General features: G+C 56.9%; 1 protein-coding gene across 9 annotated transcripts; it reads right to left on the bottom strand.

Moving 5' to 3' along the window:
* Positions 1 to 8,368: 8,368 nt before the first annotated feature.
* Positions 8,369 to 23,733, bottom strand: PDLIM7 (PDZ and LIM domain 7). 9 transcript variants are annotated; one of them, XM_012466386.2, is made up of 13 exons: positions 23,657 to 23,733; positions 22,578 to 22,684; positions 19,588 to 19,739; positions 19,470 to 19,500; positions 18,894 to 19,012; positions 18,080 to 18,216; positions 17,941 to 17,977; positions 16,860 to 16,921; positions 16,475 to 16,709; positions 14,808 to 14,988; positions 9,065 to 9,185; positions 8,862 to 8,977; positions 8,369 to 8,725 (listed from the first exon to the last, which is right to left on the bottom strand). In XM_012466386.2, exons 2-13 carry the CDS (start codon positions 22,671 to 22,673, stop codon positions 8,639 to 8,641), a joined length of 1,374 nt encoding a protein of 457 aa, XP_012321809.2. In that variant the 5' UTR covers positions 22,674 to 22,684; positions 23,657 to 23,733; the 3' UTR covers positions 8,369 to 8,638. The 9 variants fall into 9 exon arrangements, with proteins under 9 accessions (XP_012321809.2, XP_012321812.2, XP_064232651.1 ...); XM_012466389.2 differs by lacking the exon at positions 18,894 to 19,012 and adding an exon at positions 18,467 to 18,483; XM_064376581.1 differs by having other exon boundaries at positions 16,860 to 17,014; positions 23,657 to 23,730.
* Between the last annotated feature and the right edge of the window lie 4,127 nt (positions 23,734 to 27,860).

The raw sequence follows: 27,860 nt of genomic DNA, 5'->3' as shown, positions 1-27,860 counted from the left end.
GTGCAGCAGTGGTTCCTGGCGCTCTGGAGTTGGGAGAACCCTCTTAAAACTCAAAATATTCACAGGCCCCTGCCTTGGGAAGTCAGTGCCTACTATGCCTAGAGACCACTGGCCTTGGCAATTTTTCCATGGTCCTCACTAGAGTGAAGCCCAGGCAGGGACAGACCCAGGCCGTGTGCCCTAGACCAACTGGCCAGTAGGTGTGATTGGGGTACAGTGGGGATCCCTAAGGGAGTGGGTGACACAGTGTGGGAAATGGAAGCGGGGAGAGCCATGGGGGACAGAGCTTCAGCCATCCTCGCATCCTTAGGCACGGAGAGCAGGATTCTGAGGAGGAAGGAGAACCTGCAGCCAGGGAGGGTCAGACAGATGGCTGGCCATGTGCATCTCCGGCCTCAGCCTCTTCCAGCTTCCTTTGACTTGTCCTAGCTCACAGCTCTTCCCACTCCCCCCGATCCCCCCATCTTGCACACTCAATTTTGCATCCAAAAATCAGAAGCCCTAAAATGCATCTAAGCTCTTCCTTCCTCAAATTCCTGCCTCCCCACCAGCCACCTACAAACTCTCCAGCCACACCCACTCTCACCTCTTGCCATCAACATTTTTAAATAAACTTTCTATTTTAGAACAGTGTTAGATTTACAGAAAAGTTACAAAGATAGTATAGAGAGTTCCCATACACCCTGCACTCAGTTTTCCCTGTTTTCAGGGAAGCAAGGGTGTTCCTTGCTGGCATGCCTTAGAGCCCCCTCCTCTGGTCTCAGCACGCGTCACCCTTCCATGTTATCTTCATCCTTTCATTTCTATAGGATGCAGACAGACATCTGTCATCTGTCTCTTCCTACCTGCATTTTCTCTGGCACTGCTCTGGCCAAGGTCACCAGTGACCCCTAACTTGCCAAGGTCACCAGTGGCCCCTAACTTGCCAAACTCAGTGGACCCATAGTTCTCAGTTGCCTTGACTGGTGGGGGTTGGTGGCCACTGGTCACTGTCCTCTGAGAACCTGCCTCCTTTCAGCTGCTGCTGCTGCCCCTGAAACCCACACACTCAGCCTTGGTGGGTGGGCGGCTAGTGGGTGCCTCCCACCAGGACTTCGTGTCTGCCACCCCCAAACCGATTACACTTCAAGTCACTGACAGGTCGGTCTCTCCCACCCCCAGAGCATGAGCTCCCCCCACACACTGGGAGGCTGGGCCAATGACTTCTGGATCCCCAGAGTGGAAAAGATGAGACAAGGGAGCACTGGGGTCCAGAAACTGGACCTTTGCTGTGCCTTGGCTGAAACACTTCCCCTCTCTGAGTTTCCTTTTGCTAACCTGTTGTGAGGATAAAATGGGACTGGATGAAGGCTTAGAAAGGAGAACCCCCTCCCTTCCTCCTCACAGCCCTACCCTCCTCCCTCCACCCCCACCTTCCTGTTCCGTGCTCCCCCACACCTTTCAGGGAAGGTTTTAGGGCTGAGGGGAGGCTGCAAGGCTTTTTCAGCAAGAGCTGGTGGAGTCTTTTCTGGCCTCTTCCTACCTCTGTAAGAACCCACCAAGCACACACTCAGATTGCCCCTTGGTCATCACAAAGCTCATGGCTCTTCCCAGGTATCTGCCCCTGGCGCCGGGCCAGCCACGTTCATTCACATTAGTTCTGCTCCTGAGGAGTCTGTTGCTAACAGTGTGACCTTGAGCTTGTCACCTGACCTATCTCGAATCACTCAACTTCAACTATGATACAGGGATGATAGTGATGGTACCTACCTCCTACGGTCAGATTGGGGATTTTCAAAAAGTATTTAGAAAGTGCTTAAAATGGGAACAGTACATAGTAGGTGCTGTCAATGTATTGATTATTATCATTATTTTACAGATGGGAAAACCAAGACCCCGAAAGAGTCAGTGACTTGCCTGGAGACACACAGCTGGTGAGTGGCAAATTCTGGATGGGAACCCAGGTCTGTCCCAGGTCACTTCAGCACCCCACACACCCTCCCGGCTTCCCCTTGTAGTACCCCTATTGCTGCATTCAGGAGTGAGGTTGGACCGGAGTCTGGTTAGAAGTTCCGGATGCTCCAGCTCTGAGGTCTGGGAGTGGAGTCAGGGGTGGGGCACTGGGCACGAGGGGAGGAAGCACCGTGGACATCCTGGCCAGGTCTGCCTGCTCTGCATCCCGTTTTCTGGCAGATTTGCCAATTTCAGCTCTAAATGGGAATATGTCATCCAAGCCAGGATGGGTCAGACCCAGTGACTACTTCAGAGATGGACACATGACCCAAGTTAGTTCAATGGGCATTGGCCCTGCGACTTTCGCTGGCACCATTAAGAAAGGCTCCCTCTGTCCACTGGGGCTGCTGAGCTGGCCAGGTATGGGCCTGGAGCTGCCGGGAGCAATCCTTGATAATAGTGGGGAGGGCTTTCTGAGAATGAAGCCAGCATTGTGGACAGCAGAGATGAGGATGGAGAACACGAGAGAGGGTTCCAGCAGCTGCATTGGGTACCTGGATCCAGCCAGGTCTGAAGCCATCTACTTTTTCAGTTCAGTTATCCCTGTTTTGGCTTAAACTAGCTTGAATTGCAGCTGAGAGACCTGCCTGATCTGTCTGGTGCCCAAGTACTGGTCATTTTGTCAGTGGCAAGAGACATAGGTGAAATCTGAGTGGATCTTTCAGCACCCCCAAAACCTGGGTGGGAGGGCCCAGGCAGGACCTGGGGTCCTCACTGGCTGGGAAGTGGCTCCCCTGCACAATCTCCCAAGCAGCTGGTGCTGGTTTCCTGAGTTCCCCAGGTTCTCAGTCAGCGAGCTTGTTCTTGTTCCACCATCACCCCCAGAACTCTGGTTCCCTCCGCTCCTTCCTTTAAGGTGTCCGTTGAGAGGGATTCTTCTTCCACTCTCAGGGTCAGCTTTGGATTCAGGCAGATTCCAGTTCAAAAGGTGACCTGCAGCCAGCCCTTTAGCCCAGGGCCTCAGCTCCCTTCTGGTAGCATGGCTGCGTGGAGTCTGAGGATGGTGTGTACCTTATGTGTGTACCAAGGCCATGTGGGGCCCCGCACTGAGGAGGCAGTGGCAGAATCATGAGTTCCTGCCTCCGTACTCTGGCAATACAGTCCCTTGCCCTCCACCGCCTCCCTCCCTGCTGATCCAAATGAGCTCAAGCAGCTCTGAGCTGGGAAAATCCCCTCCCTTGCTTGCTGCCTCTCCAGTTGCCCACTCAGCCCCCTGCCATGGGCTCTGCCCCCTCCATGGGTGCTAATGGCCTCCCCTGCCTGGCACAAGGACTTTCACTTCCCAGTCCCCATGGCCTCCACCCGCACAGCCTTGCACCCCAGCTTCGGAACACTGTGATCTTTGCAGCTTATGATTTTTTTTTTTTTTGACTCGGCGCCTCATTCTGTGGCCCAGGCTGGAGTGCAATGGGGCGATCTCAGCTCACCGCAACCTCCGCCTCCCAGGTTCAAGCGATTCCCCTGCCTCAGCCTCCCAAGTAGCTGGGACTACAGGCACATGCCACCACGCCTGGCTAATTTTTGTATTTGTAGTAGAGACGAGATTTCATCATGTTGGCCAGGCTGGTCTCCAACTCCTGACCTCAGCTGATCCACCCTCCTCGGCCTCCCGAAGTGCTGGGATGACAGGCGTTGGCCACTGCGTCCAGCCGCTATTATTTCACAGATGGGAAAACCAAGGTTCAGAGAGGGGCAATGTCTTGCCTGGAGGCACACAGCTGGTGAGTGGCAAAGTCTGGAGGGGAGCCCAGAAAATGGGGGACACACGACAGGGGCTGGGGAGTGCTGGTGGGTTGGCGGGAAACACTTTGGCCTTTGGTCCTTGGAACAAGAGGCCAGGCCATTCCATCTGGGTGACTCTGGACAGGTCACTGGTCCTCTCTGAGCCACGGTACCCTCATCTGAAACATACCTTTAAATAATGTGTTCTTAAAGATGTTATGAACATTAAATGACATGTGATTGCATCACGTTTCTGGCCTATGGAGTGAGGGTGGCTGTTCCAAGGAGGTACCTGGTGCCTGCTCCTGCCCCACTGTAGGCTAGCTCCGGCTCTGCGATTCCGCATTTGCCCCCACCCTTCACCCCACTCTCTCTTTACAGTCCCCTCCCAACTTCTCCCATCTTCTACCACCATCCTCCGGCAGATGCCTCCCAGGTCCCTCCCACCACCCACCCTGGCCTCTCAGCTGAGCTTGGCGGTCCTCTTGGCCCACCACAGCCAAGCCTCTTAAAAGAGCTGTCTGCGCTCTCCTTCCACATCCTCCCCACCCTCCCCTCTCGTTCCTCTTAACCCTGGCAGCCGCCCCAGCTCTGCTAAACTGATCTGGCAAATGTCACCTTGTGAAAGCCACATGGGACTCCTCGGCCTTATCTGCCTGGTTGACACTGTTGGCAACTTCTTGACATGCTTTTGCCCTGCCCGGGCTTCCCTGGAGGCTGTCGTCCTCCCGCCCTGGCCGTGCTGTCCCTGCCTGGTGCTGTGATGCTGGCATTCTGGCGTCTCGCCTCTTCACTATGCTGGGCCCCGGCCGTCCTCATGCTGGATTTGGCTCACATTTCTTATTTTTCTAATAGGATTTTTTAAAAAATCTAATGTAGTTGCCAATATTCAAATACCAGATCTCACATACAAATCTGAACCTCTGGACGCTGTTGATAAACTGGCAGATCTGGCCGTGCTGCTCAGCGTTCCCAGACGGGCTCCCGGCCGCAGTTACCATCCATCCCTGTGCCCTTCTCACTTGTATCCATGGGAACCGAGGACAGACTGAGAGGGCTTCACAGTTCAAGAGAAGTGGGAGAGAGCACATTTCCTTGTGGAAGTGAATGCTACTCTGTGGTTAATATGCCAAAGATGTCTAGGCTGAAAGAAAACCACATCCCACCTGCTTTACTACTGATGCTCCCTGTGTGGGCCCCGCTCCCAGCTCTCCCCAGGCCTCAGTTACCAGTATTTAAGTTGACTGCCCTGAGCCTCTCTCAAATTCATTTCTGAATTGAATTGGAGGTGAATCCAGACTTGAATCTTCAGCTGTTTGCTGAATGTGTCTCCTAAATGTCCCACAGGCACCTGGTGAATTCAACGAACACTTAATTGGGCATCCACTATACGCCAGGCACTGTTCTAGACTCCAAGACATCATGAAAATAACACATGAAGCTTTGCACTCATTCTCCAGGGTTCCAAGTGAGAACACAGCAGAGACCCTTCTTGTCTTGCTTTTTTTTTTTTTTAAGAGACAGGGTCTCCATTTGTTGCTTAGGCTGGAGTGCAGTGGCACGAGCACAGCTCACTGCAGCCGCAACCGCCTGGGCTCAAATGATCCTCCCACCTCAGCCTTCCAAGTAGCTGGGACCACAAGAATGGACCACTATGCCAGCTGATTTTTTTTTCTTCTTGAGAAAGTCTTGCTCTGTCACCCAGGCTGAGGTGTAGTGGTGTCTCGGCTCACTGCAACCTCCACCTCCTGGGTTCCAGGGATTCTCCTGCCTCAGCCTTCTGAGTAGCTGGGATTACAGGTATGCACCACCATACCCAGCTAATTTTTGTATTTTTAATAGAGACGGGGTTTCACCATGTTGGCCAGGCTGGTCTCGAACTCCTGACCTCAGGTGATCTGCCGACCTCAGTTGATCTGCCCACTTCAGCCTCCCAAAGTGCTGGGATTACAGGTGTGAGCTACTATGTCTGGTCTAATTTTTTTTTTTGAGACAGAGTCTCACTTTGTTGTCCAGGCTGGAGTGCAGTGGTATGATCTCAGCTCACTGTAACCTCCACCTCCAGGGTCCAGGTGATTCTCCTGCCTCAGCCTCCCAAGTAGCTGAAATCACAGGTGTGTGCCACCACATCCAGCAAATTTTTGTATTTTTAGTAGAGATAAAGATGAGGTTTTACCATGTTAGCCAGGCTGGTCTCGAACGCCTGACCTCAGGTGATCCATCCACCTTGGCCTCCCAAAGTGCTGGGATTACAGGCACAAGTCACCATGCCCAGCCCTAGCCTCTAATTTTTAAATATTTTGTAAAAAACTGGGTCTTATCAGGCCGGGCGCGAAGGCTCATGCCTGTATCCCAGCACTTTTGGAGGTCGAGGCAGGCAGATCACGAGGTGAGATCAAGACCATGCTGGCCAACATGGTGAAACCCCATCTCTACTAAAATACAAAAAATTAGCCAGGCATGGTGGCGCATGCCTGTAGTCCTAGCTACTCAGTAGGCTGAGGCAGGGTAATCGCTTGAACCCAGGAGGTAGAGGTTTTAGTGAGCCACGATTGTGCCACTACACTCCAGTCTGGCGACAGAGCAAGACTCTTTCTCAAAAAAAGAAAAGAAACTGGGTCTCACCATGTTGCCCTGGCTGGTCCTGAACTCCTAGGCTTGAGCTGTTCTCCAGCCTTAGCCTCCCAAAGTGTTGTTGGGATTAGAGGTGTGAGTCACTGTGCCCAGACACAGTGCCTCTTCTCATCTCTTAAAGAGGACTGGGCCAAGGACCTGTTGAGAAGACTGAAAGATGTGCTGTAGGTCCTTAAGCCAGGGACCCCTGAAGGCCAGGCAGCCATGGCACAGAGTTGTCCTGGCCTACTTAGGGCTTCTCTTCAGTCTCTTTCCAGTCCAGGCTTGGGACAGAACAGATGACAGTCCCTCTAGGGTGGTAAGGGCATCAGTGGGAAGCAGGAAGCCCCAGGGAGTGGCACCGCCACCACCAAGGCCTACGGTCCTTGAGGTACCAGGCAGAAGTCAGCTTTCCAGAAAGATGCTCGGTGGTAAATGGTGCTCAGTGCTCAGGACAGCACACCCAGCTTCGGGCCTGGATTCTAGTCTGGCTCCCAGCTCAATGGCAGTGTGACTTTAGTCAAGTCTCCCAACCTTTCTGCATCTCATCTAGAAAGTAAGTGGGCCAGGCGTGCTGGCTCATGCATGTAATGCCAGCACTTTTGGGCTAAGGAGGGAGAATTGCTTGAGCTCAGGAGTTCGAAATCAGCCTGGGCAACCTAGAGAGACCCTGTCTCTTAAAAACAAAAAAATTAAAATTGAAAAATAAAAAATTGGCTGGGCAGTGACTCATGCCTGTAATCCCAGCACTTTGGGAGGTCGAGGCAGGCAAATCATGAGGTTGAGAGTTAAAAACCAGCCTGACCAACATGGTGAAACCCTGTCTCTTCTAAAAATAAGAAAAATTAGCCAGGCATGGTGGTGTGGACCTACAGTCCCAGCTACTCAGGAGGCTGAGGCAGGAGAATCGCTTGAACCCGGGAGGCAGAGATTGCAGTGAGCCGAGATCGCGCCACTGCACTCCAGCCTGGGCGACAGAGCGAGACTACGTCTTTAAAAAAATTAATTAATTAAAATAAATTAAAAATGAAATAAGTGATTGCAGACATTGAGGAAGGTTGCTAGGAGGTTTACGGGAGATCTAGTCTGGTATAGGATAGATCCTGGCGAAGCTGCTGTCCTTCTCCCCATCCCTCAACCCCTGGACCTGTCACTGGGTCCCATCTCTGCCATGTTACTGTCTGTTCCTCCCTTGCCTGGCTCCCGCCTCTGGGTCAGTGCTGCAACTCCTCTTCCCAGCCTCCCCCTCACTCCCTCAGTGCCCTGGGGCCTCTTTTCTATAATACAACACAAATCTGAACTGGTCCCTTCACTATTTCAAACTCTGCTGTGCCATGCCCCCCAGCTGTACCGCCTGGCACTTGTGGCCTCCCAGGACCTAAGGGCTGTCCTCTCTAGCCCCACCTTCTTTCTTCTGTTTGGATGGCAGCTGGCCCCTCCAGGCCTTTGCTGTGGTCATCTCTGTTTTCCACACCCTGTCTCTGCAGACCCACCCACAACTACCCTTCCCTCTCTCTCTCTCTTTTTGAGACAGGGTCTCACTCTGCCACCCAGGCTGGAGTGTAGTGGTGTGATCTCACTGCAACCTCTACCTCCCGGGTTCAAGTGATTCTCCTGCGTTAGCCTCCTGAGTAGCTGGGATTACAGGCATGCACCACCACACTTAGCTAATTTTTGTATTTTTAGTAGAGACGGGGTTTCACCATGTTGGCCAGGCTGGTCTCGAACTCCTGACCTCAGGTGATCTGCCTGCCTCAGCTTCCCAAAGTGCTGGGATTACAGGTGTGAGCCCCACACCTGGCCTAACTACTCTTCTCCAGCCTCCAACCCAGCCCAGACCAGTGGTTCCCTTCATGCTCATGTCTGTGGGCACCGGACCTGGCACATGGGATCCCACCTGTACCTCCTCCACTAACATGAGTCCGCTATGTCCGCATCACAAGGACCACCGAGATGGCCAGCCCAAGAAACTCTTACTCTCCACCCTGCAACATGCCTCAAATTCTACCCCTCTGGGTACACAGGGAAAGGGCACACAAGACACAGCTGAGCACAGGTTTATTGTGGCACTGGAGGTGAAAGGGCGCCAGTGTGGCCAGCACCAGTGTGCTGTGGTGGTGAAGGGAGTGGGGTGGAAGGATAAGGGGGGTGAGGCAGGGCCCAGAGAACCCCAGGGAACCCCAGGGAACCCCAGGCTCGGGCCAGGAGCCAGGGTTAAGGCAACCATTGCCGGCCCTACCCAGAAATGCCAGGCTATGACTCCAGGCCCTTCAGGCTAGGGGCAGCCATGGCAGCCGTGGGCAGGAGGGGCTCACACATGGGAGAAGGCGTGGCTCTTGCAGAGGGGCTTGTCCTTCTTGGAGTAGAAGGTCTTTCCTTCAAGGTTAATCTGACATATCTAAGGGCAGCAAAGGCCCAGTCACATGGGCTTGGGGGCAGCAGGAGAGACCCCTTCCCAACTTCTCCTGCATCCCCCAGGCAAAGAACAGAGGGCTGGTGAGCTTGGGGCTGAGTCTGAGGGGCGGGGTTCTCACCGCACAGACGAAGCACGTGTCATGCCAGCTGAAGCCCAGCGCCTCCAGGAAGCGGTCCCCGGCGTCGATCTTGAAGTCACAGCCACGGCATTTCGTGCCAAACATCTTCTCATAGTCTGGGGGTAGGGGTGGAGAGGAAGGGGACCTGGATTCGTGCCTGCCCCATGTGCCATCCCTCCTCACTCTCACTGGCCAATGGGTACCTCGCTCGCAGTAGGGCGCACCCTCCTCCATGTAGAAGGCCCTGTTCCGGATGGGCGTCTTGCAGGCGGCGCAGGTGAAGCAGTGGACGTGCCAGGTCATCTTCAGGGCATGCATGATCTCCTGGAAGGAGGTGGCAGTCACTTGGCAGCCTCCCACCCTATCCTGGGTCACGGAACACAGGACAGCTGGCCTCGGGCCCCGTTCCTTCTCATAGTAAACACTACATCTAACCGTTCAGGACTCCCACGCCTCCATCTCCAACTCCAAGGTTTCTGAGTGGACGTCCATTGCGTCTTCAGACTTGCCATGTCCAACACTCAAGTTCCTGATCCCTCACGCCAAACCTCTCCTCCCACAACCATCCCCATCACACCAGTGGAAACTCCATTCTCCCATCTGCTGCCAAACACCCACTCCTCTCACACCTCACACCTGGTCCATCAGGAAATCCAGTGCAGCCCACCCCCACAGCACATCCAGATTCTGAGTGCTTTTCAGCCTCCCTCATGCAAGGTGTGAGCCACGACCATCTCTGGCCCCTGGGACCACACAAAACCGGCCTGCAAGCTCCATCCTCTGATCCCAGCTGCCACAGCAGGCCCCTGCAACCCACGCCAGGCCACGTCCCCCTGGATGAAACACCATACTGCTTCCCATTTCTCCCAGTAAGAGCCACGCCCCATGCAGAGGTTGGAGGCCCGCAGGTCTAACCTCATTCTTCCCCGTCTCCCCCACTACTCTCCCCTTGCCTCTGCATGCTGGCCTTTCGCCTGAAATTGGCACACCAGGCATGCTCCTGTCCTGGGCTTGACACTGGCTGTCCCCTCTGCCTGGACTACTGCCCTGGATATCTCAAGGCTTGCCCCTCAGCCCCCTCAAGTTTCCACTCGAATGTCATCTTCTCCACGAGGCCCACTCTGACCACACCAGGAGCAGCCAGCCGCCTTCCCCACACCACGCCCCAGCACTTCTTGCTCTGCTCTTTCCTGTTTGCCGTAACGTGATCTAACATTACTTCCGGGCAACCTACTCACCTCGCTTACTGCTTACTGTCTGCCTCTCCCCTCTTCCAGCCAAATGCAAGGCCCAGGAGGGCATAAAGCACCGTCTTGTTGGCTATCTATCTATCCCCACAGTGCCTGGCCCTTTGTGGGTGAGTTGACCGGGCTCCGAGGGAGGTGGGAGGGGACAGACCCACATGGGGCTGAGCTCTCCATCCCCAGGGCCCTAGGGGCCAGCCAGGGCCAGCAGTATTCACATCTGGAGCAGGCAGAGGGCAGCATGGGGCCTCAAGGCGGTATGAGGGTCAGAGATCTGTGGGTTTCGCCAGACCTTGACCTTCTAAAGTCTTGGTTTCTTCCCTTGTGAAGTGGGAACCCAATCCCAGCCTTCTGAGGCTATTGTGAGAAGGGCCCTGAGAATAAATCCAGGGATTCTAGACCCAATCCCTGCAAGGGCCAGGTGGGGACTGTGTCACATGGAGGAGCACCTCTTCTTCCTCTGGGAGTGGCACTACTGGTTCATTCAGGAATGCCTGGCTGGCTCAGGCTGAAATCTAGGTGTTAAAGTGAAATCTATTGGGCGCAGTGGCTCACATCTGTAATTCTAGTGCTTTGGGAGGCCAAGGTGGGAGGATTGCCTGAGGCCAGGAGTTCAAGACCAGCCTGGCCAACATAGCGAAACCCCATCTCTACAGAAAAGAAAATAAAAAATCTGCTGAGCATTCTAGTGGGAACCTCTAGTCCCAGCTACTTGGGAGGCTAAGGTGGGAGGATCCTCTGAGCCCAGGAGATCAAACCTGCAGTGAGCAGTGATCATGCCACTGCACTCCAGCCTGGCAACAGAGCAAGACCCTATCTCTATACGTAAATAAATGAAAAGCAGGAAATTTCACTTTCACTCTGCCTCCCAAGTAGCTGGGACCACAGGTGTATGCCACCACACTTGGCTAATTTTCTAATTTTTTTGTAGAGACAGGGGTCTTGCTATGTTGCCCAGGCTGGTTTTGAACTCCTGGGCTCAAGCAGTCCTCCCACCTTGGTCTCCCAAAATGCTGGGGTCACAGGCATAAGCAACTGCATCAGGCAAATCTTCTCATTTTAAATTGTTGGCTACTGATTGTAAAATGAAATGGAACAGTGTGAGCCAAGCAAGACGTTAAGTGTGGGTGACACGTAGGCTTCGGATGGCGTGTTTCTGCCCTCGACAACACTTGTACCCCATCCCACGTGTACCTCACAACCGTGCTGGCCCCAGCATAGTGCCACCCTTCTCTTTAGTGAGGCCGAGAGAGAGCAACTACCCCTGCTCACACAGCCAATAGATGGCAGAAACAGGTTTTGTGCCCACCTCTGGCTGGCTCTTCTTACTTTCTGGTGTTGCCTGTTTTATAGAAGCAGACAAGGTCACAGTGAAGGAACTTGGGCTTCGAGCTGGAGGGAGAGGGGGCGCTGACAGGGGTGTGGGCTGGTAGGGCGGGTGCCCAGGGCTGGGAGGCAGATTTCTCTTCTTTTTTTGAGACAGAGTCTCTGTAGCCCAGGCTGGAGTACAGTGGCATGATCTCGGCTCACTGCAACCTCCGCCTCCCAGGATCAAGCGATTCTCCTGCCTCAGCCTTCCAAGTAGCTGGTACTACAAGTGAGCCACCACACCCAGCTAATTTTTGTATTTTTAGTAGAGACAGGGTTTCACCATGTTGGCCAGGCTGGTCTCGAACTCCTGACCTCAGGTGATCTGCCTGCCTCAGCCTCCCAAAGTGTTGGGATTACAGGCGTCAGCCACCGCACCTGGCCTGGGAGGGAGATTTCTGCTGGTATACAGAAGAACTTGTGGCCCAGTTATCAATGTCTCTTTCACCCGCTAAGATGGTTAGATGTTTCCTGCATCTGTCTGCCTCTGCCATCTGTACTGTGCTGGCCCGGGGCCCAACAGCCTCCAGTCCCGTCTTAGCTCCATCTTCCACCTGCCCCAGAGGAAGAGTTCAGAGGCCCATCTGACCTCACCAGCCCCCAGCTCCAAGCTCCGAACATGACCATCACCCAGTCCTCCCCTCATCTCATACTCTTCCCAGGCGTGACCTGGTGACACAAGCTATTTCCTCTACTTGGATCCCTCTCCCAGTGAATTCTTACTCATGTTTAAGTCCCACTTAGAGGCCACTTCCATCCACTTACTCATGTTTGCTGGCCACTTCCTGTATGCGGGGCTGGGTGCTGGGTGCAAACAGCCCTGCTCTCAACCCATGAAGTTCACACCTGGGGAAGCGAGATGGGCAGAGGGAAAGGACTAGGGTGTAGTGAGCAAATGGTGGGGGGCCTGGCATGGCGGGGAGAGGGTGTCAGGGAAGGTGTCCCTGAGGAAGTGATATCTGAGTTCCAGAAGAAAAGAAAGGAGGGCCAGGCGCGGTGGCTCACGCGTGTAATCCCAGCACTTTAGGAGGCCGAGATGGGTGGATCACGAGGTCAGGAGTTTGAGACTAGCCTGGTTAATATGGTGAAACCCCGTCTCTACTACAAATACAAAAATTAGCCAGGTGTGGTGGTGGGCACCTGTAGTCCCAGCTACTCGGGAGGCTGAGGCAGGAGAATCCCTGGAGCCCAGGAGGCGGAGGTTGCAGTGAGCAGAGATTGCACCACTGCACTCCAACCTGGGTGACAGAGTGAGACTCTGTCTCAAAAAAAAAAAAAAAGAAAGAAAGAAAGGAATGAGGTAAAAAGCATGCTGAAGGAACACCTCCTATCCCAGCTCTCCCAGCTGCCACAGTGGGCTCCTGCGACCCAAGCCAGGCCATTTGCCCCCTGCATGAAACCCTGTACTGCTTCCCATTTCTCTGAGTAAGAGCCAAGCCCCATGCAGAGCCTGGAGGCAGAGGACAGCCGGGCACAGGCCGTGCAGTGGAGGGAGTGGAGCTCACTGGCCAGATGGAGAGGCCTGTGTGGCTGGAGCACAAGTGAGGCGGGCTGGTGGGGAGTGATGAGACTTGAGAGCATGGGCCCCCCAGGTGATCCCAACTGGGTGGGTCCCCTCTGATGTGTCCCCCAACCCCTGGAACTCTCCTCCAACTCTGCTGCAACAATCTGATCCCCCATGTTGCCCTCCCCATGCTCCAGCCTGGGAAGGCACAGTTCCGAGCAACAAATGGCAGAGAATGTTTCCGAGAACTACTGGGTGGTAAGCGGCCCACTACAGCACCTGTCAGGTTGATGAAGTCGGATCTCTGCCCCTGGGGAGGATAAGATGGGGGCTCCCCAGGGTCTGTCAGGGCCCCCACAATTTGCTCACTACACTCTAGTCCTTTCCTTTTGTCCCGCCTCACTTCTCGAAGAGTCAACTCCATGGGTTGAGAACAGCGCCTGCATGAAGCACCTTGCCCCAGGGCGGACCTATGCTAACAGTCCCAGCCAATGAGACAAAGACAGAAGCATGTGCCTGGCTGAGGGCAGCAGAGTTTGCCGCCCAAGGCTCACCCCAGGACCCAGGAGCCAGCTGGGCCCTCTAAGCCTCGTGTCCTCATTATGGCGTGGGCAACAGATACCCGTCCTGTACATAGGGTGAAGGTGTAACTTGAGCAGGGCACTCAGCCGACAGTAAGGCCTTGATCTGAGGAAGCAAACTCCTATGCCCAGCTCAGGAAGGTTCTGGGATCCAGCCCATTCCTCCAGAACTGTCCATCAGAGTGTGGACTAGGCTGGCGGGGAAATGACTGACGTCCTGGGCAAAATTTCCTCATCTATAAGATGGGAATACCCAAACTGAAACCGACTTCAATTTGGGCCATCTTATAGGAGATGTGTGTTTTGTGTGTTTGTGAAGCTGAAGGCCTATAGACAAAGTATCCCACAAATATGATCAACTATTACAACAACAAAATGATCTGCCCACCTTGGCCTCGCGAAGTGCTGGGGTTACAAGTGTGAAGCACCGTACCCGGCCATTCTCCCCTTCTTGCCTACTGATGGAAGCCCCATTTTTGTTGGACACATGGCTGCCCAAAATAAAGATCGTATTTCCCAGCCTCCCTCGCCACTGGGTATGGTCATGTGACTGAGTTCTGACCAATAGGATGGAAGCAGAGGGTCAGGAGGCAGTATCCTCTAAGGATGGATGCCATGGGACTCTGTCCCTTTTCTTCTTCCAACTTCCTGCTGGCTAGAAGGCAGGCATTTTGGCAGAGGCTAAGCATCGTCTTGCACTGTGAGTGGTAAGTAAGCAGATGCTGAGAACAGTCAAGCAACGAGGTGGAGCCTGGGTCCCCCGTAGCAGTCCCAGACTGCCCACCTCTGGGTGTTTTTAGGTGAGGAATAAACCACCATTATTTTGAGGTTTCCACCACTTGTGGTCAAGGTAACCCTGACTAATATGAAAATCTCCATCACAGAGCTCTCTGGCTACCCCTGGCAGCCCTGGTAAGGAGGAAGCATGAGATGAGGCAGCTTCGGCATGCGGTTGGCCGTTCTGCCATTTCACCAGGGGAGGGAGAGCCCAAAGTGGGAGTCAGGAGGGCTTCTCCTGGCTTGGGCCTCTTGCTTTTTGGAGTCTCGGGCAGTTTCTGAGCAGGAATGTGGTCATTTGTTAAGAGCGTTCTGGCTAACACAAGACGAGGCCAATACAGCAGCCCATTCTTGAGGTTGCTAAGGACCCAGAGGGCTCCCTCAAGGAGAGACCCAGCCTGAGGGTTGCCTGGCAGCCCCCACTTCCCACTAACAGGCTTGCACCGCCTCCCCACCGGCCAGCCCTACTCACGCCTGTAATCTTCTTCCTGCACTTGGCGCAGCTGGGTGCATAGCGCACGTCATAGCACGGTGGGCAGAAGATGGAGCCCTTCTCCTCGAAGAAGCCACCCTCTTCCAGGACCTTCCCACACTGGCTACACACAAACTCCTCGGGGTGGTATGCATGACCCAGCGCCACCAGGTAGCGGCCCCTGCAGGGAGATGAGGGCAGTGAGAAGGAGCATATGCAGAGGAGGTAGGGGTCTGGCCCTCTTCAGGTTGACTGACCCGCCGCACTGGGAAGCCTTGGGAGGGAGAGTTCATTCTCTCCATTTTCCACAGAGGGTAGAAGACGGGCTTTGGAAGTGATCGTGACAGCCGTGAAGCTTGTGGGGCTGGGGGAAGCGGCCCTAAAGGGGGTACCCAGGGACCCTAAAGGACACTGAACTGCTAGTGACAGGAAAGGCCGTTTCAGAGCAGGGAGGACCCCAGGAGGGAGGGCTGATGACTGGCGCCTCATGAAAGCTGAGGACCCCTGGGCAGACCCTGGAGCCACCCTGTTCTGCTGGCCTGTTCTACCTGGTAAGAGCTGATATGGCCGCCGGCGCAGTGGCTCACACCTGTAATCCCAGCACTTTGGGAGGCTGAGGCAGGCCTGAGATCACCTGAGGTTAGGAGTTCGAGACCAGCCTGGCCAACATGGTAAAACCCCATCTCCACTAAAAATATAAAAATTAGCCAGGCATGGTGATCCCAGCTACTCGGGAGGCTGAGGCAGGAGAATTGCTTGTACCGGGGAGGCCGAGGTTGCAGTGAGCCGATATTGCACCACTGCACTCCAGCCTGGGCGACAAAACGAGACTCCATCTCTTTTTTTTTGAGACAGAGTCTCACTCTGTTGCCAGGTGCCAGGCTGGAGTGCAGTGGCACGATCTCGGCTCACTGCAACCTCTGCCTCCCGGGTTCAAGCAATTCTCCTGCCTCAGCCTCCCGAGTAGCTGGGACTACAGGCGCGCACCACCACGCCCAGTTAATTTTTGTATTTTAAGTAGAGACAGGGTTTCACCATGTTGGCCAGGATGGTCTCGATCTCTTGACCTCGTGATCCGCCCGCCTCGGCCTCCCAAAGTGCTGGGATTACAGGCTTGAGCCACCGCGCCCGGCCACAAGACTCCATCTCAAAAAAAAAAAAAAAAAAGAGAAAACAAAAAGAGCTGACAGAGAGTCAAGAGCAGGCCAGCATTGAGGACTAAGAAGGTGCTAGAATCCAGCACACTAATGCTGGGGGGCTGTTTGATGCTGCTTGGCCCCACCAGGCAGTGCACAGAGGGAGGGGCTCAGGCCTGCATGCTCTGAGAGCAGAGGGAGACAGAGAGCAGGAGGGAGGAGCAGAGAGGCTGGGAGGGGGCAAGCCCCTCTTTGCCCAGAGAGTAGTAAGGGTAGAGGTGCGGCTTCAGACTATGGTTGGCCTTTCCGCCATTTTGCCAGGGCAGACTCTGCTAGTGGTTGAGGTCGATGGGTGGGGTGGGTAGCGTAGGATTAAGAATCTGAGACCCCAGGCCCTACCCCCACTCCGGCTGGGAACTGAATCCTTATTCTATTCCCCCGAGTCACAGCTGAGGCAAGACGGGTGGGCAGACAAGTGGGGCTGGGCTGCGGGACAGGAAAGCCAAGGTAGGACGGGCACAGGCCACCCACCGGATGACCTTGTGGCACTGGTGACACACAGGAGTCTTGCCGTTGTTGCCGTCCCCTCCTGGGCCCGCTCCCACGGCCGCCTGCACGATGGAGGTGCGGTTCTGCAGCGGGGTGGGCGTGGCCGGCTGGCTGTGCCGGGTCAGCACCGTGCTCGTTTTGTCCGGGGCATAGCGCTCCGCAAATGCAGGGTCCACGGCCCAGGGCGGGCGGCTGGTGGGGCTGGGGGTGGTAGGGCCTGCCGGGGCCGGGGAAAGTGGCTCTAAAGGGGTACCCAGGGACCCCAAAGGACAGGGGGTGGAGCCCCAGGCAGCTTAGAGAAGCCCACTACCCCCATGCCCCTGGCCCCTACCCACCCTTGCCCAGGCCCAAGCCCACTCCCTCTCACCAGGCCAGGGCTCCTGGGGTGAAGATGAGGCTGGGGCTGGGGCTTCTGTCCTGGGCACCTGGCTGTAAGATCTGCCATTCAAGGCCCTGCCTGGCTGAGGGTCCTGGCATGGCCCCACCCCCCAACCTGGGTCCTGCTGGTCCCATGTGAGATGCCTAGGGACGTGAAAACTGCTGAGTTGGACTCTGGGTCCCACTGAAGGGCAGCTTCTCCTAGCAACATCCAAGTAGCTGGACCCCAGTTAGTCCAGTTAGCTGGGAGATGGAGCAGGACTCCTGCTTCTGAGGCAGCTCGTGGGGCTCCCCTTATGCCAGGAAGCCATCTCTGATGGCAGGGCGGGGCCCCTTTGCCAGGTACCCCCCTCCCACTGAAGACAAGAATGGCAGGGCCCAAACTGAGTCTGAACCATGAAACACCCCCACGCCCCAAATGCAAACCAGGTCCACAAAGATAGAAGACAGAGGCAGAGCAAGCAGGACTGAGAATGTTTATTTCCATGCCCAAAGCAGCACAGACCTGGCAGACAGCAGTACCATAGGGCAAAGAGGGAAGGCAGTGTCAGATGAAGCCAGGCTCTGTACCAGGTGGGCGGCCAGGGCCAGGCCAGCAGGAGACTCAGGCCAGGGGCAGGAAGGGGGGGGTGAGGTAGGCAGAAGCTGGAGACACTAAGGGGGTGCCCTGGGCAGGAGGAACAGAAAGAGGGAGGCAGAGAGGGCAGCCGGCTGGAGAGGGCCGGGCTACGACTGCACGTTGAGCGCGTGGGCAGAGCGCTGGTGGTGCCAGTCCCGGAGGCGGGTGTAGCGTGGGCTCTGCAGCTCCAGGACATACTTTTCCCTGAGGGGCAGAGAGAGAGGGAGGAAGAAGTGGAAGGAAGGAGAGATGGAAGGGACATAGGGAGGGAGGAGGGAAGGAAGGAAGGAGGGAAGGAATGAGAGAAGGGAGGAAAGAAGGAAGAAGAGGAGGAGGGAGCGAAGGAAGGAGAATGGAAAGCCCCAGCTGGGAGCCTCAGAAGTAGACATAGGGCAGTAGCTGGAATGGAAGAGGCAGGAGGTGGGAGAGGGGCTAGTGCCCATCCTTGTACCTTGATTTCTTCAGGTGCTCCTCATCCGGGTCTTGCACTGAGAGGGCAGAGGCAGGCATTGACCAAGAGAGACAGAAGGTCAGGGTTCACACCTGGGCTGGAGGCCAGGAGAGTCCACCCTGCCTAGGCTGGCACTTACTGAACTCGGTGCCTGTGAGGTGGGCAAGGATGCGGAAGGAACGCGACTGGCCTGTCCCTGGCCGTGGCCGCCAGTCCTCGGTGTTCTCCATCAGCCGCTGCTTGCTGGCATCTGGGACCAGCGGTCGGAGCGGCTGTCTGTGGGGAGGGTGTGGCTCAGAACCCCACGCTGGGGGTGGGCAGTGGGGGCAGCCCCTCCCAGGATTTGGTGCATGTGGGTTACAGTGATGGGAGGGAGTGGGTAAGGGCAAGGCCAGAAGCCCTGCTGGGCGGGTGGGTGAGAGGACAGGAGGGCAAAGTGGAGAGGAGGGCAGCCAGGGTGGGGAGGGGCTGCCGCCCAGAGTGCCAAAAGGAAGAAGAGAGGGACAGGCAGAGGGGTCTCACTGACTTGTCAGGGGTCTGCACCTGTGAAGGAAATAGACAGATAGACAGATAAAGGGACAAAGGGACAGACACAGGAGAGGAAGAAAGATGGGGAGGGGTCAGAGCAGCCGGGGACCAGGCGGCACTGAGTGTCTAGGGCTCAACTGGCCCAACACCACGACCCAGCCCCAAGCCGCCAGCGAGGGGCGCGGCCTCATTCAGAGACCCTTCCCCAGGGCGGTGCCCTGCAGGGCGCCACAGCCTCGGGAGGGGCTCTGTGCCTGCAGCCCCACCCCGGCCGCCAGGGGTCGCTGCCGCACGGTTCCGCCGGGCTGGGGCGCAGCACAGACTGAGCAGCAGCGGGCAGCGGGCAACGGGCGTGGGGCCACAGGGGGCCTGACGGCGTGGGCGTGGGCGCGGGAGCGGGCACGGGCGGGTAGGGGTTGACATACCCATTCTGCTGCGGGGCGTTGTCAGCGGGCGGGGGCGCCCCGAAGGGCCGGGCCGTCTTGTTGAGGGAGACGCTGGGTGCAAAGGTGTAACGCGGGGGGTCCGCGGCAGGGGCCGGGGCCTGAGCAGAGACAGAGCCGGGCAGGGCGGGCGGGCGGGCAGGGGCTTGGGTGGGAGTGGGGCGCCCGCACCAGAAGACAGTGGCAGCTCCAGCCGCCCACCACCACCTCCCACATCTTGCAGGAGACTAAGGGGAGACGACAGCTCAGGCTTCAAGGGGCCCATTTGGGGGTGGTGATTTCAGTCCACGCAGGACCGAGGGCTGACCAAGTGCGGGCGAGCACGCAGCACCGGCGGCGGGAGGCAGGCAGGCGGACAGACAGGCAGACATGCGTGGTGCCCAGACCGTGCGGCAGCCCCTGGCTCGACTCCAGGGCCCTAGACCCGCCCTAGCTCCAGTTTCTGCCCTCTACTTCTGGCCAGGGATTGGGGTACCGAGGCTGTGCCAGGAGGGCAAGCAGGCCCGGCTGTCCAAGCCCACCCCGCCCGCTGCCCAGATGTCCCGGCCCACCTCGTACCTTCTGGGGTTTGCTCTTAACCGGTTGGGCCCTGAAGGAAAAGGAAACTGTGACAGCGTGGGCCCACAGGGATCACCACTGTCAGCGCCCATGCATCCATCCACGCCCACGCACATACCTACTGAGGCCCAGGCTGAGGCGCTCCCCACAGGCCCGGATCTTGTTCTGAGCTTCGATGTGTGTGAGGCTCCCTGCATTCTCGCCATCGATGCTCAGCACCCAGTCACCAACAGCCACTCCAGCCTGTGCCGCTTTGCCTCCAGGAGTGAGCTACGGAGAAAAGCCAAGTGACCGAGGCCCTTAGACCCTGCAGACCCAAGCCAGGTGGCAACGCTGCCCCACCTGAAGCTGCCCCACTTCTAGAGCCCAGAGAGCTCTTCATTCAACATGGTTCTAGGCAGCTTCTTCCCTGCTACCGCTGGGGGCTCTTATGGATCTCTTACCCCCCAGCACCCGTCTGGGGGCCATCTGCAGGGGTCCGCTGGGACCCTTTGAGAGCCAGGAACAGGCCCTGTTATCTCCAGGTTCCCTATGAACACTGCCTGAATGGGGCCTAAGGTGACAGCTGGGGCTTCATAGGCCATACATGAGTGTCACTCCCGAGCCTTCAACTGCCAACTCCCCTGACTCCAATCCTTCAGGCTCTGAGCTGGGAGTCCCTGGTTCCAGTGGCAATGAGGGGTGACAGTAGGCTGGGAGAAATGGCTGCCACCAGCATGAACTGAGACCATCAGGAATGACTTCAGGGAAGCTAAGAGAGCTCGGTGGCCTTTCCTCACTCGCTAATTAAGAGCACCTCCTTCAGTTTATTGAGCAAGTATGCTACATATCGACATTGCATCTTCCAATAACCTTGTGGAGGAATCTGGGATTTTACTCATTTTGCACTTGAAAGTGTACACAGAGAGGTTAAACAACTTGACTCAAGTCACCCAGCAAGAGGCAGGGCCAGGAAGTGACCCTGACCCTAAGACTCCACCACTGTAGGCCACCTCTGCTGAGCATGGGGGCCCAACTGAGGGGTGAGCCCACCTGGAGACACCCTGAGCCCCTCCCTCACCTTTAGTTCAAGCCAACTAAATCAACCCTTTATACTGTGCGTGGGGAAGTGACACCCCAGAGGGGAAGTGACTTACTCAAGGTCATGGTGAGTCAGTACAAGGGAAACCTGGCCCAGCCACTCCCTGCCCACAAGGGCTGGCTCCTGGGAGGTGTGGGCTGAGTCCGAGGTGGGGGTCTTGGGGTGCACAGGAGCAGCTGGCTCCCGGAGAGAGGGTGGGGGATGGGGACGGCTTCCCTTCCCAGAGGAAGGCAGGAAGCATAGAGGGCGAGGGGAGTGGTCACAGTGTGGGGAGGGCAGCAGAAGAGAAGGCAGCGATGGGTGGGCAGCTGGAGAGAGACAGGGAGGGGCTCAGGCCAGGGGCAGGGTGAGGCCAGAGGAACCAAGGAGGGAAAAAGCCAGGGGGCTGGACCCTGCATGGGGTGGGGGTGAGTCAGGCTGAGCAGCCCAACCCCCCAGACCCAGACGTTACCTCATCTCCCAAGCCTGGGCCCACGGCCAGCCCTCACCCCTCCCACCTCCCTCCATTCTGGGGTCAGGGAGGGAGCCGGCCTAACTCAGAAAAGCCCACCTTACCCACCCATGTGGGCCCAGGTCCAACTCCAGGCCTGGGTTCAGCTGGTGGCCCAGCTGACATGCCCAGGCTGCTGACAAGGGACCTAGCCCAGAGTGCCCCCAGCAGGCCAGATCTGAAAGTCATCTCCATCAGGAAAGAAACTGAGGCTCAGGCTCCCCAGACACACGGGCCAGCACTTTCCCAGGGAGTGGAACATAGGGAGGTTTTCAGGGCTGTGTGAGGACTGTGTAGGGGTGTGTGTGTGGTAGGGCGACCGCTGTCCTCACTACCCTGCTGGTGAAGCAGGTTCCAGAACCCCATGAAAGGACCCCTGGGAAGGGCACTGCCAGCCTGCCTACCTACCCTGACCCCCATGCCCAACTCCTACAGACAGACTCCACCTTGAGCCCCTCCAAAGGCCAGGCAGCGCCTGGACAACCCTCTGGCCCCCTCCAGGCTGGGCTTACCCTGGGCTTCCTGCCATTAGCTGCCTGCCCACCGGGTGCCTGGGTGGGTCTCTCTGGGCAGGCGGATATAGGGGCAGGAAGTCCCCACCCCCACCTGACCCCCAGCCCATGGGCTGGCCTCACCCACTCTGGGCAGGCAATTTGCTGTGTCTCACTACTGGACCCTACAGCTGGAGCTGCAGCCTCCTGTCCTGCTGAGGGGCCCACCGGTGGAGTTCAGGGGGCCAGGCCTAGGCCAGCCCTTTTCAGCTCTGCAGACTGTAGCCACTGTTGGCCATCCCAGCATGGGGCTGCATTCTTGGGCTTATAAGGCAATCCCCCTGCTACAGGGAGGAGCCAGCTTCCAGCTCCACCCGCACCAGGGCAGGATCTTGGGAACCAGAGTTAAGCCCCTAGAGCTGAGCCCCGTCCTACACTTCTGCTTGGGGTCAAAGGCCACCACATCCTGAATGAGAACAGTGGATGCAGGTCCTTACATAGGCTGGGGAGAGACCCCTTCTCTTACCCACAAAAAAATGCACCCCATCCTGTGCCTCAGTTCCAATCCCTGCTTCACCATGGACTCAATGATTGAGCCCCTCCACCTCTCCGTGATTTCCTCCTCTCATCTAGAAAAACAGGATGAGGACTGCTATTCCCTGGGTGGCAGTGAGTTCGAAGTGAAATCCTATAGTCAGAGTGCCCTGCCTGTGGCCTGGCTCCCCCCTCAAATTTACACACCTCCTGGAGATGTCAGGCTCCCATCCTGCACAATGAGCCTCCCTCCAGCCCTCCGAGGTGGCCACAGGAGCTCGGGAGAACAGCATCAGGTACAGAGCAGGCCTGGGGAAGCTTGAGTGCTTCTCTCCCAGTGTCCACCTCATCGAGAGTCCTTGTGGCCAGCAGTTACCACCACATCTCTGGACCTGGACATCTCCTGGCCTGCTGGTCCCTAACTATCTCCTGTTAGGACTCCCCCCATCACCCTCTGGAGACCTGAGCACCCAAAGACTGCTGGGGGAGCCCCTCCCCAAACCTAGGCTCACCCGGGAAATGGAGAGGGGCACATTGAAGTCCTTGCCCCCTTGCAGCCGGAAGCCCCAAGGTGCTGGCCCCTCCAGCACTACCTTGAAGGAATCCATGATGCTGGCTTCTGAGAGGAAAGAAGAGAAGGTGTTACCAGCATGGTGGGCGCGCAGGCAGGCCGGCCCAGCTCAGGATACCAGCCTTGGATAGAGGCCAGGCAGGCACGGGCAGCGGCTGAGCACACCCAAGGTATAGTAGGCAGGTATTTTGTCAGGCTGGGCTGTGCTGCTGGCTGGCGTACCTCAATTTGGAAAGAGAAGCAGCCTCTGTCCCCTACGGACTGGAACGGTGAGGGGTGCCTCAATACAGGCTCGAGGTTCTTTTCAACCAGGGGTGGGCCAAGGGACTAAACTGGTGCGGCCTCCCCCCAAGGCAGCCAGCCTGGAGCCTCGGGTGGCCGGGTGAGTCAGGGGCCGGCTCTCCTCTCCCCCGCCCCCAGGTCCCTGCAGGCAGGCCGCTGCTGGAGCCTGCTCGGACTATATAAGGCGTGTAAGCTGACACTGTGCGAAGAGCCAGCGGAGGGAGCACACGGGGGCTTGGGACGCGAGGGGGAGGGGAGGGAGGCAGCTGCAGCGGATCCTAGCCATTCCGGGACCAGTGGAGGCTGCTGGGAGCCAGGGCGGGACCCCTGGGTGCTGAAGAAGGGGGAAGGCGGGAGTGGGGTGTGGCCCCTGTGGAGACAGGTTGGGGCCAGGACCCTAAACCATAGCTTGGAGGGGGATCCTTTTTAGAGCCCAGTGTGGGTGGTGCCTCCCACACAGAAGTGCTCCCACACCGAAGTGACTCAGTTTCCCCCTAGTCCCCCGCCCGGGCCCCATGCATTGGACTGGCCCCGGCCGCAGGAAGCAGCGCAGGCGCCAATCGGCTCCGCCGCAGCCGGCTTCGCGGCAGGAAGGCGGGGGCGGGGGCGGAGGCAGGGGCCAGAGCCCGCGGGAAGAAGCACAACCCGGATCAGGACCCCCAGAGCCCTTTGTGGTCCTCAGCAGGCCCCGGGCGCCCGCCTGGTCCAGCCCAAGACATCCCGCGCGGTCGTCGGTACCTGCTCGGCCCCGCCGGGGCGCTGCTCGGTGTCGGGCTCCAGGGAGCCGCGTTGGGATCCGCCGCCAGTGTTCTGACCCCGCCCCCGCAGCTGCCCTCCGCTTTGAGCGCGCGGAGGGGGCGGGGCAGCAGACCACGCCCTCGCGTGGCCACGCCCACTAGCCGCTCTCCGCTGGTGGAAAGCCCCACCCAGCTCTTCAGCCCCGCCCAATCACGAAGTCCCCTCGGGCTTCAGGCTGGGAGGCCTCGCCGACCCGGTCCGGGCCGTGGGGCGGTGCCGCGGCGGGCGGGGCGGAGCCGGGGCGGGAGGGGCGGGGTTGCGGGTCGCCTCATTAGGGAGGCGCTGCCTCGCCCAGTCCCTCGCACCACCCGCTGGCGGAGGGAGAGGAAAGTGGCCCTTCCAACAGGACGCAGCTGGGACCTTGTCGTCTCTAAACTTTCGTTTCCTACTCAGAAAAATGGGGCGATCATACTCGCTTCGCAGGGCCGCCGCGAGGGTCGGTATCCTAGGCGCAACCGTCGGGGGCTCAGGATTTCTAAATCAGGGGCTGGAGGAGACAAGTCGAGGTGGGAAAGTTGAGGCCGACAGGGGCGTTTAAAGCTAGGTTTGCGCAACGCTGTGCGGAAGGCAGGAAAACAGGGCAGGAGCGGACGCCAGTGGCCCCTGCCCTCTCTCGCAGCCCCGCAGCCCCGACCCGGTCCGCGCCCCGTCGGAAGCGCCGCGTCCCCCTCCACCCCGGCTAGAACGGGCTGCGCCTCGGGGAGGGCGTCCTTAAGAGTCCCGGCCCCGCGATCAGCCGGGCACTATGGCCGGCGGCGCGGACACTGAGTGCAAGTGGGTTTCGGGGTGAGGGAAGGGGCATCCACCCTCCACTTGCTTGGTGGTCCCGGCCCGTCAGCTCCTCCTAGGACATGGTCGCTGCAGTTCTCCCCTCTCCATCCCTGTCATCACACCCGCCCTCTTCTGCACAAACCGCCGTGAGAGTTCTCCTCGTTAAAAATCTTCTCTTGACCCCAGATCCCTCTCCAGCTACTACCCTTTAATTCTCTTGAGAGTAAAATTCCTCCAGGGAGTTGTCTGTTTATCGCTTCTCCACTTCCTTTCCTTCGGTTATCTCTTGAAGCCATGCCAGTCAGGCTTTTGTGCGCACCAGTCCCCTGAGATCTCTCTTCTCAAGGTCCCCAGTGGCCTGGAGGCCATCGGGCCATGGAATCCATGGTGGTTCAGTTTCATCCTGCCCTGCCTAGGGGCAGCACTGGTTCAGGTTGATCCTATTCCCGGAAACACCCTTTTTCCCTGGCTTCACAGCTTTTCCCTGCCCCACTGGCCTCTCCTTCCCATCCTCCTCCGGGGTCTCCTCCTCTGCCTCTGGCCTTGGCCGTTTGATATAGAGCCTCTCTTTATGCTCAGTCCCAAGACCCCATGCAGTCCTGTGGCTTTCAATACCATCTATGTGCCAAGGCATCCCACGTTTCACGGCCAGCCTGACCTCTCGCCAAGAACTCCAGACTCAGCTGTCCAAAAGCCTGCCTAGATGTTTACTAGATCAGCAGGAGGTGAGCAGCGGCAAGCCAGAGAAGCTGAGTTTAGGGGCAGCATTAGATTACCATAGGAGCGTGAACCCTACTGTGAACTGTGCATTCGAGGGATCTAGATTTCTCGTTTTTTATGAGAATCTAATGATAATGGGTCTGGTGCGGTGGCTCACGCCTGTAATCTCAGCACTTTGGGAGGCTGAGTTGGGTGGATCGCTTGAGGTCAGGAGTTCGAGACCAGCCTGGCCAACATGGTGAAACTCTGTCTCTACTAAAAATACAAAAATTAGCTGGGCATGATGGTGCATGCCTGTAGTCCCAGCTACTTGGGAAGCTGAGGCCAGAGAATCGCTTGAACCCGGGAGGCGGAGGTTGTAGTGAGCCAACATGGTGCCACTGCACTCCAGCCTGGGCGACAGAGTGAGACTCTGTCTCCAAAAAAAAGACTCTAATGATAAATGTCATGCGCTTGAACCATCTGAAATCATGCCACCCCACCCCCAGTCCGTGGAAAAATTGTCTTCCATGAAACCAGCCCCTCCAGCCAAAAATTTGGGGAACCACTGTACTAGTTATCTCAGACCATCATGGCCCAATTCAAACTTGTGCCTTTCCCACCTCCCTAACTTCTTCCTCACTGCAAGAAGTGCCACCAACATTCATCCAACTGGTTCAGCAGAAACGAAGTTATCCTTCCTTTCTCTTCTCTCTGTCCTCCCCTAGATTCTACAAATTCCACCTTCAACATGTTTCATAACTAACCACTGCTGCCACCATTGTCCCAACCACTGCCATCTTGTGTCTGTGCCCCGTGACAGTTTCCTAACGGGCATCCCTGCTTTCACCCTTGCCCCCTCCAGAGTCTTCATGGAGCAGCCAAAGTGATATTTTAAAGCTAAAATCACACCACCATGTCACTGTCAGCTTTTAGCATTGGGCTCATATTGCACTCAAAACTAAAGTCCTTAAGACCTACAGAACATGAATAAACTGGGTCTGACTCTTACCACTTGCTCCCTCCACTCCAGCCACCCTGACCTCCTCACTTACAGTTCCTCCAGGAAGCCAAACATATTCCTGCCTCAGGGCCTCTCCACTTTCCAGTTCCTCTGGTTGAAACACTTTTCTTTTTTTTTTGAGACAGAGTCTCGCTTTGTCACCAAGGCTGGAGTGCAGTGGTGCAAGCTCGGCTCACTGCAACCTCCGCCTCCCGGGTTCAAGCGATTCTCCTGCCTCAGCCTCCCAAGTAGCTAGGATTACAGGCATGCACCACCATGCCCGACTAATGTTGTATTTTTAGTAGAGACGGGGTTTCATCATGTTGGCCAGGATGGTCTTGAACTCCTGACCTTGGGTGATCCACCTGCCTCGGCCTCCCAAAGTGCTGGGATTACAGGCATGAGCCACTGTGCCTGGCCCTTGAAACACTTTTCTCCAGGCATCTCAGCAACAGGCTTCTGACTTTATTTAGGTCTCTCTCTGCTCACATGTTACCTTCTCCAAGGGCCTTCCCTGATCACATCTAAAACAGCAATCCCCTGATGCCTCATCTGCATCACACACTAGGCCCTCTCTCTGCTTTATTTTTCCCCATAGCACTCTCCACCATCTGACATTCTGTATTATGTGTTTGTTTATTTAGGAATCCCACGGCACCCGAGACATCTGGAAGTGGAAAAGGCATCTCCAGATTCCATGTGTGGAGGGAGATTGGAGGAATGGGGACTCTCTGTGGTGCTCTTTCCAGGGTGTGTTCTTTGTTAGGACAATGAAGACACAGCTTGTGTGTCTTGTCCAGCATTTCCCTGGGGGCTGCACACAGTGGATGTGAATGAACACACATAGAAAGGAAGGACTGACAAAGTGAAACAGCAAATGAGCAAAGGAAGAGGCAGCAGCCTGGGAGTCCTGACAGTCCCCCAGCAGAGAGGACCCTGGGCTCCCATTCCTTGGACTGGTGCAAGGCTCTGGTCTGTATGGGGCCCGGGGAGCCTCCCAGCACAGGCAGCCCCTGGGTAGCAACAGGACCTGGACTGGGAGACAGCGCCCCCTGGTGGCTGAGACACCTGCGGCTCCAGGCCCAGGCCCCTAGAGCCCTGGTGGTTTCCAAGGTCTTTCTTTCCCACAGTCTGGTTGGAATATTACAGAAATCCCTATGAAACAAAGTTCAGATTTGTAATAAAGGAAAGGATGCCATGCGGGGTACCCAGAGTCCTGGGCTCCATTTCTGGCCATGCCCTTGATTCTGGGTGATCTTCGGTGTGTCCTGGGATTTGTTGAGCTGCCCAGGCTGGGCTTGGGCTTGCCACTGTAGGGAGGAGGGGTGCCTGCCTCTTGGCCTCAGCTTGCTGTAAGACTTTACCCATCTGGAAGTGCTTGCCTGAGTGAGCTGAAATCTTCCTCCCCATGGATCCAGCATCCTTCCAGGCTTTGCCCGTGTCCACACACACCCTGGAAGGCATCAGAATCTCCATTTTCCCCAACCCCCTTTCACACATGGGATCTGGAGATGCCTTTTCCACATCCAGATGTCTCATGTGCAGTGGGATTCCTAAATCTGGAGCTCGGGAGGTCTGCACTGAAGATAGACCTTCGGAGTCCACCATCTAGAGGGTCTCTGACACCTGGAGACTGACTGGCTTGCTGAGGCCAATGGTTCCCAACCTGGG

The sequence above is a fragment of the Aotus nancymaae genome, unplaced genomic scaffold (assembly GCF_030222135.1).
Source record: "Aotus nancymaae isolate 86718 unplaced genomic scaffold, 86718_ANA_hifiasm-v0.15.2.pri h1tg000015l_1, whole genome shotgun sequence".
In the NCBI taxonomy this organism is placed as follows: Eukaryota; Metazoa; Chordata; class Mammalia; order Primates; family Aotidae; genus Aotus; species Aotus nancymaae.
This window is presented reverse-complemented; position numbering and strand designations above follow the sequence as displayed.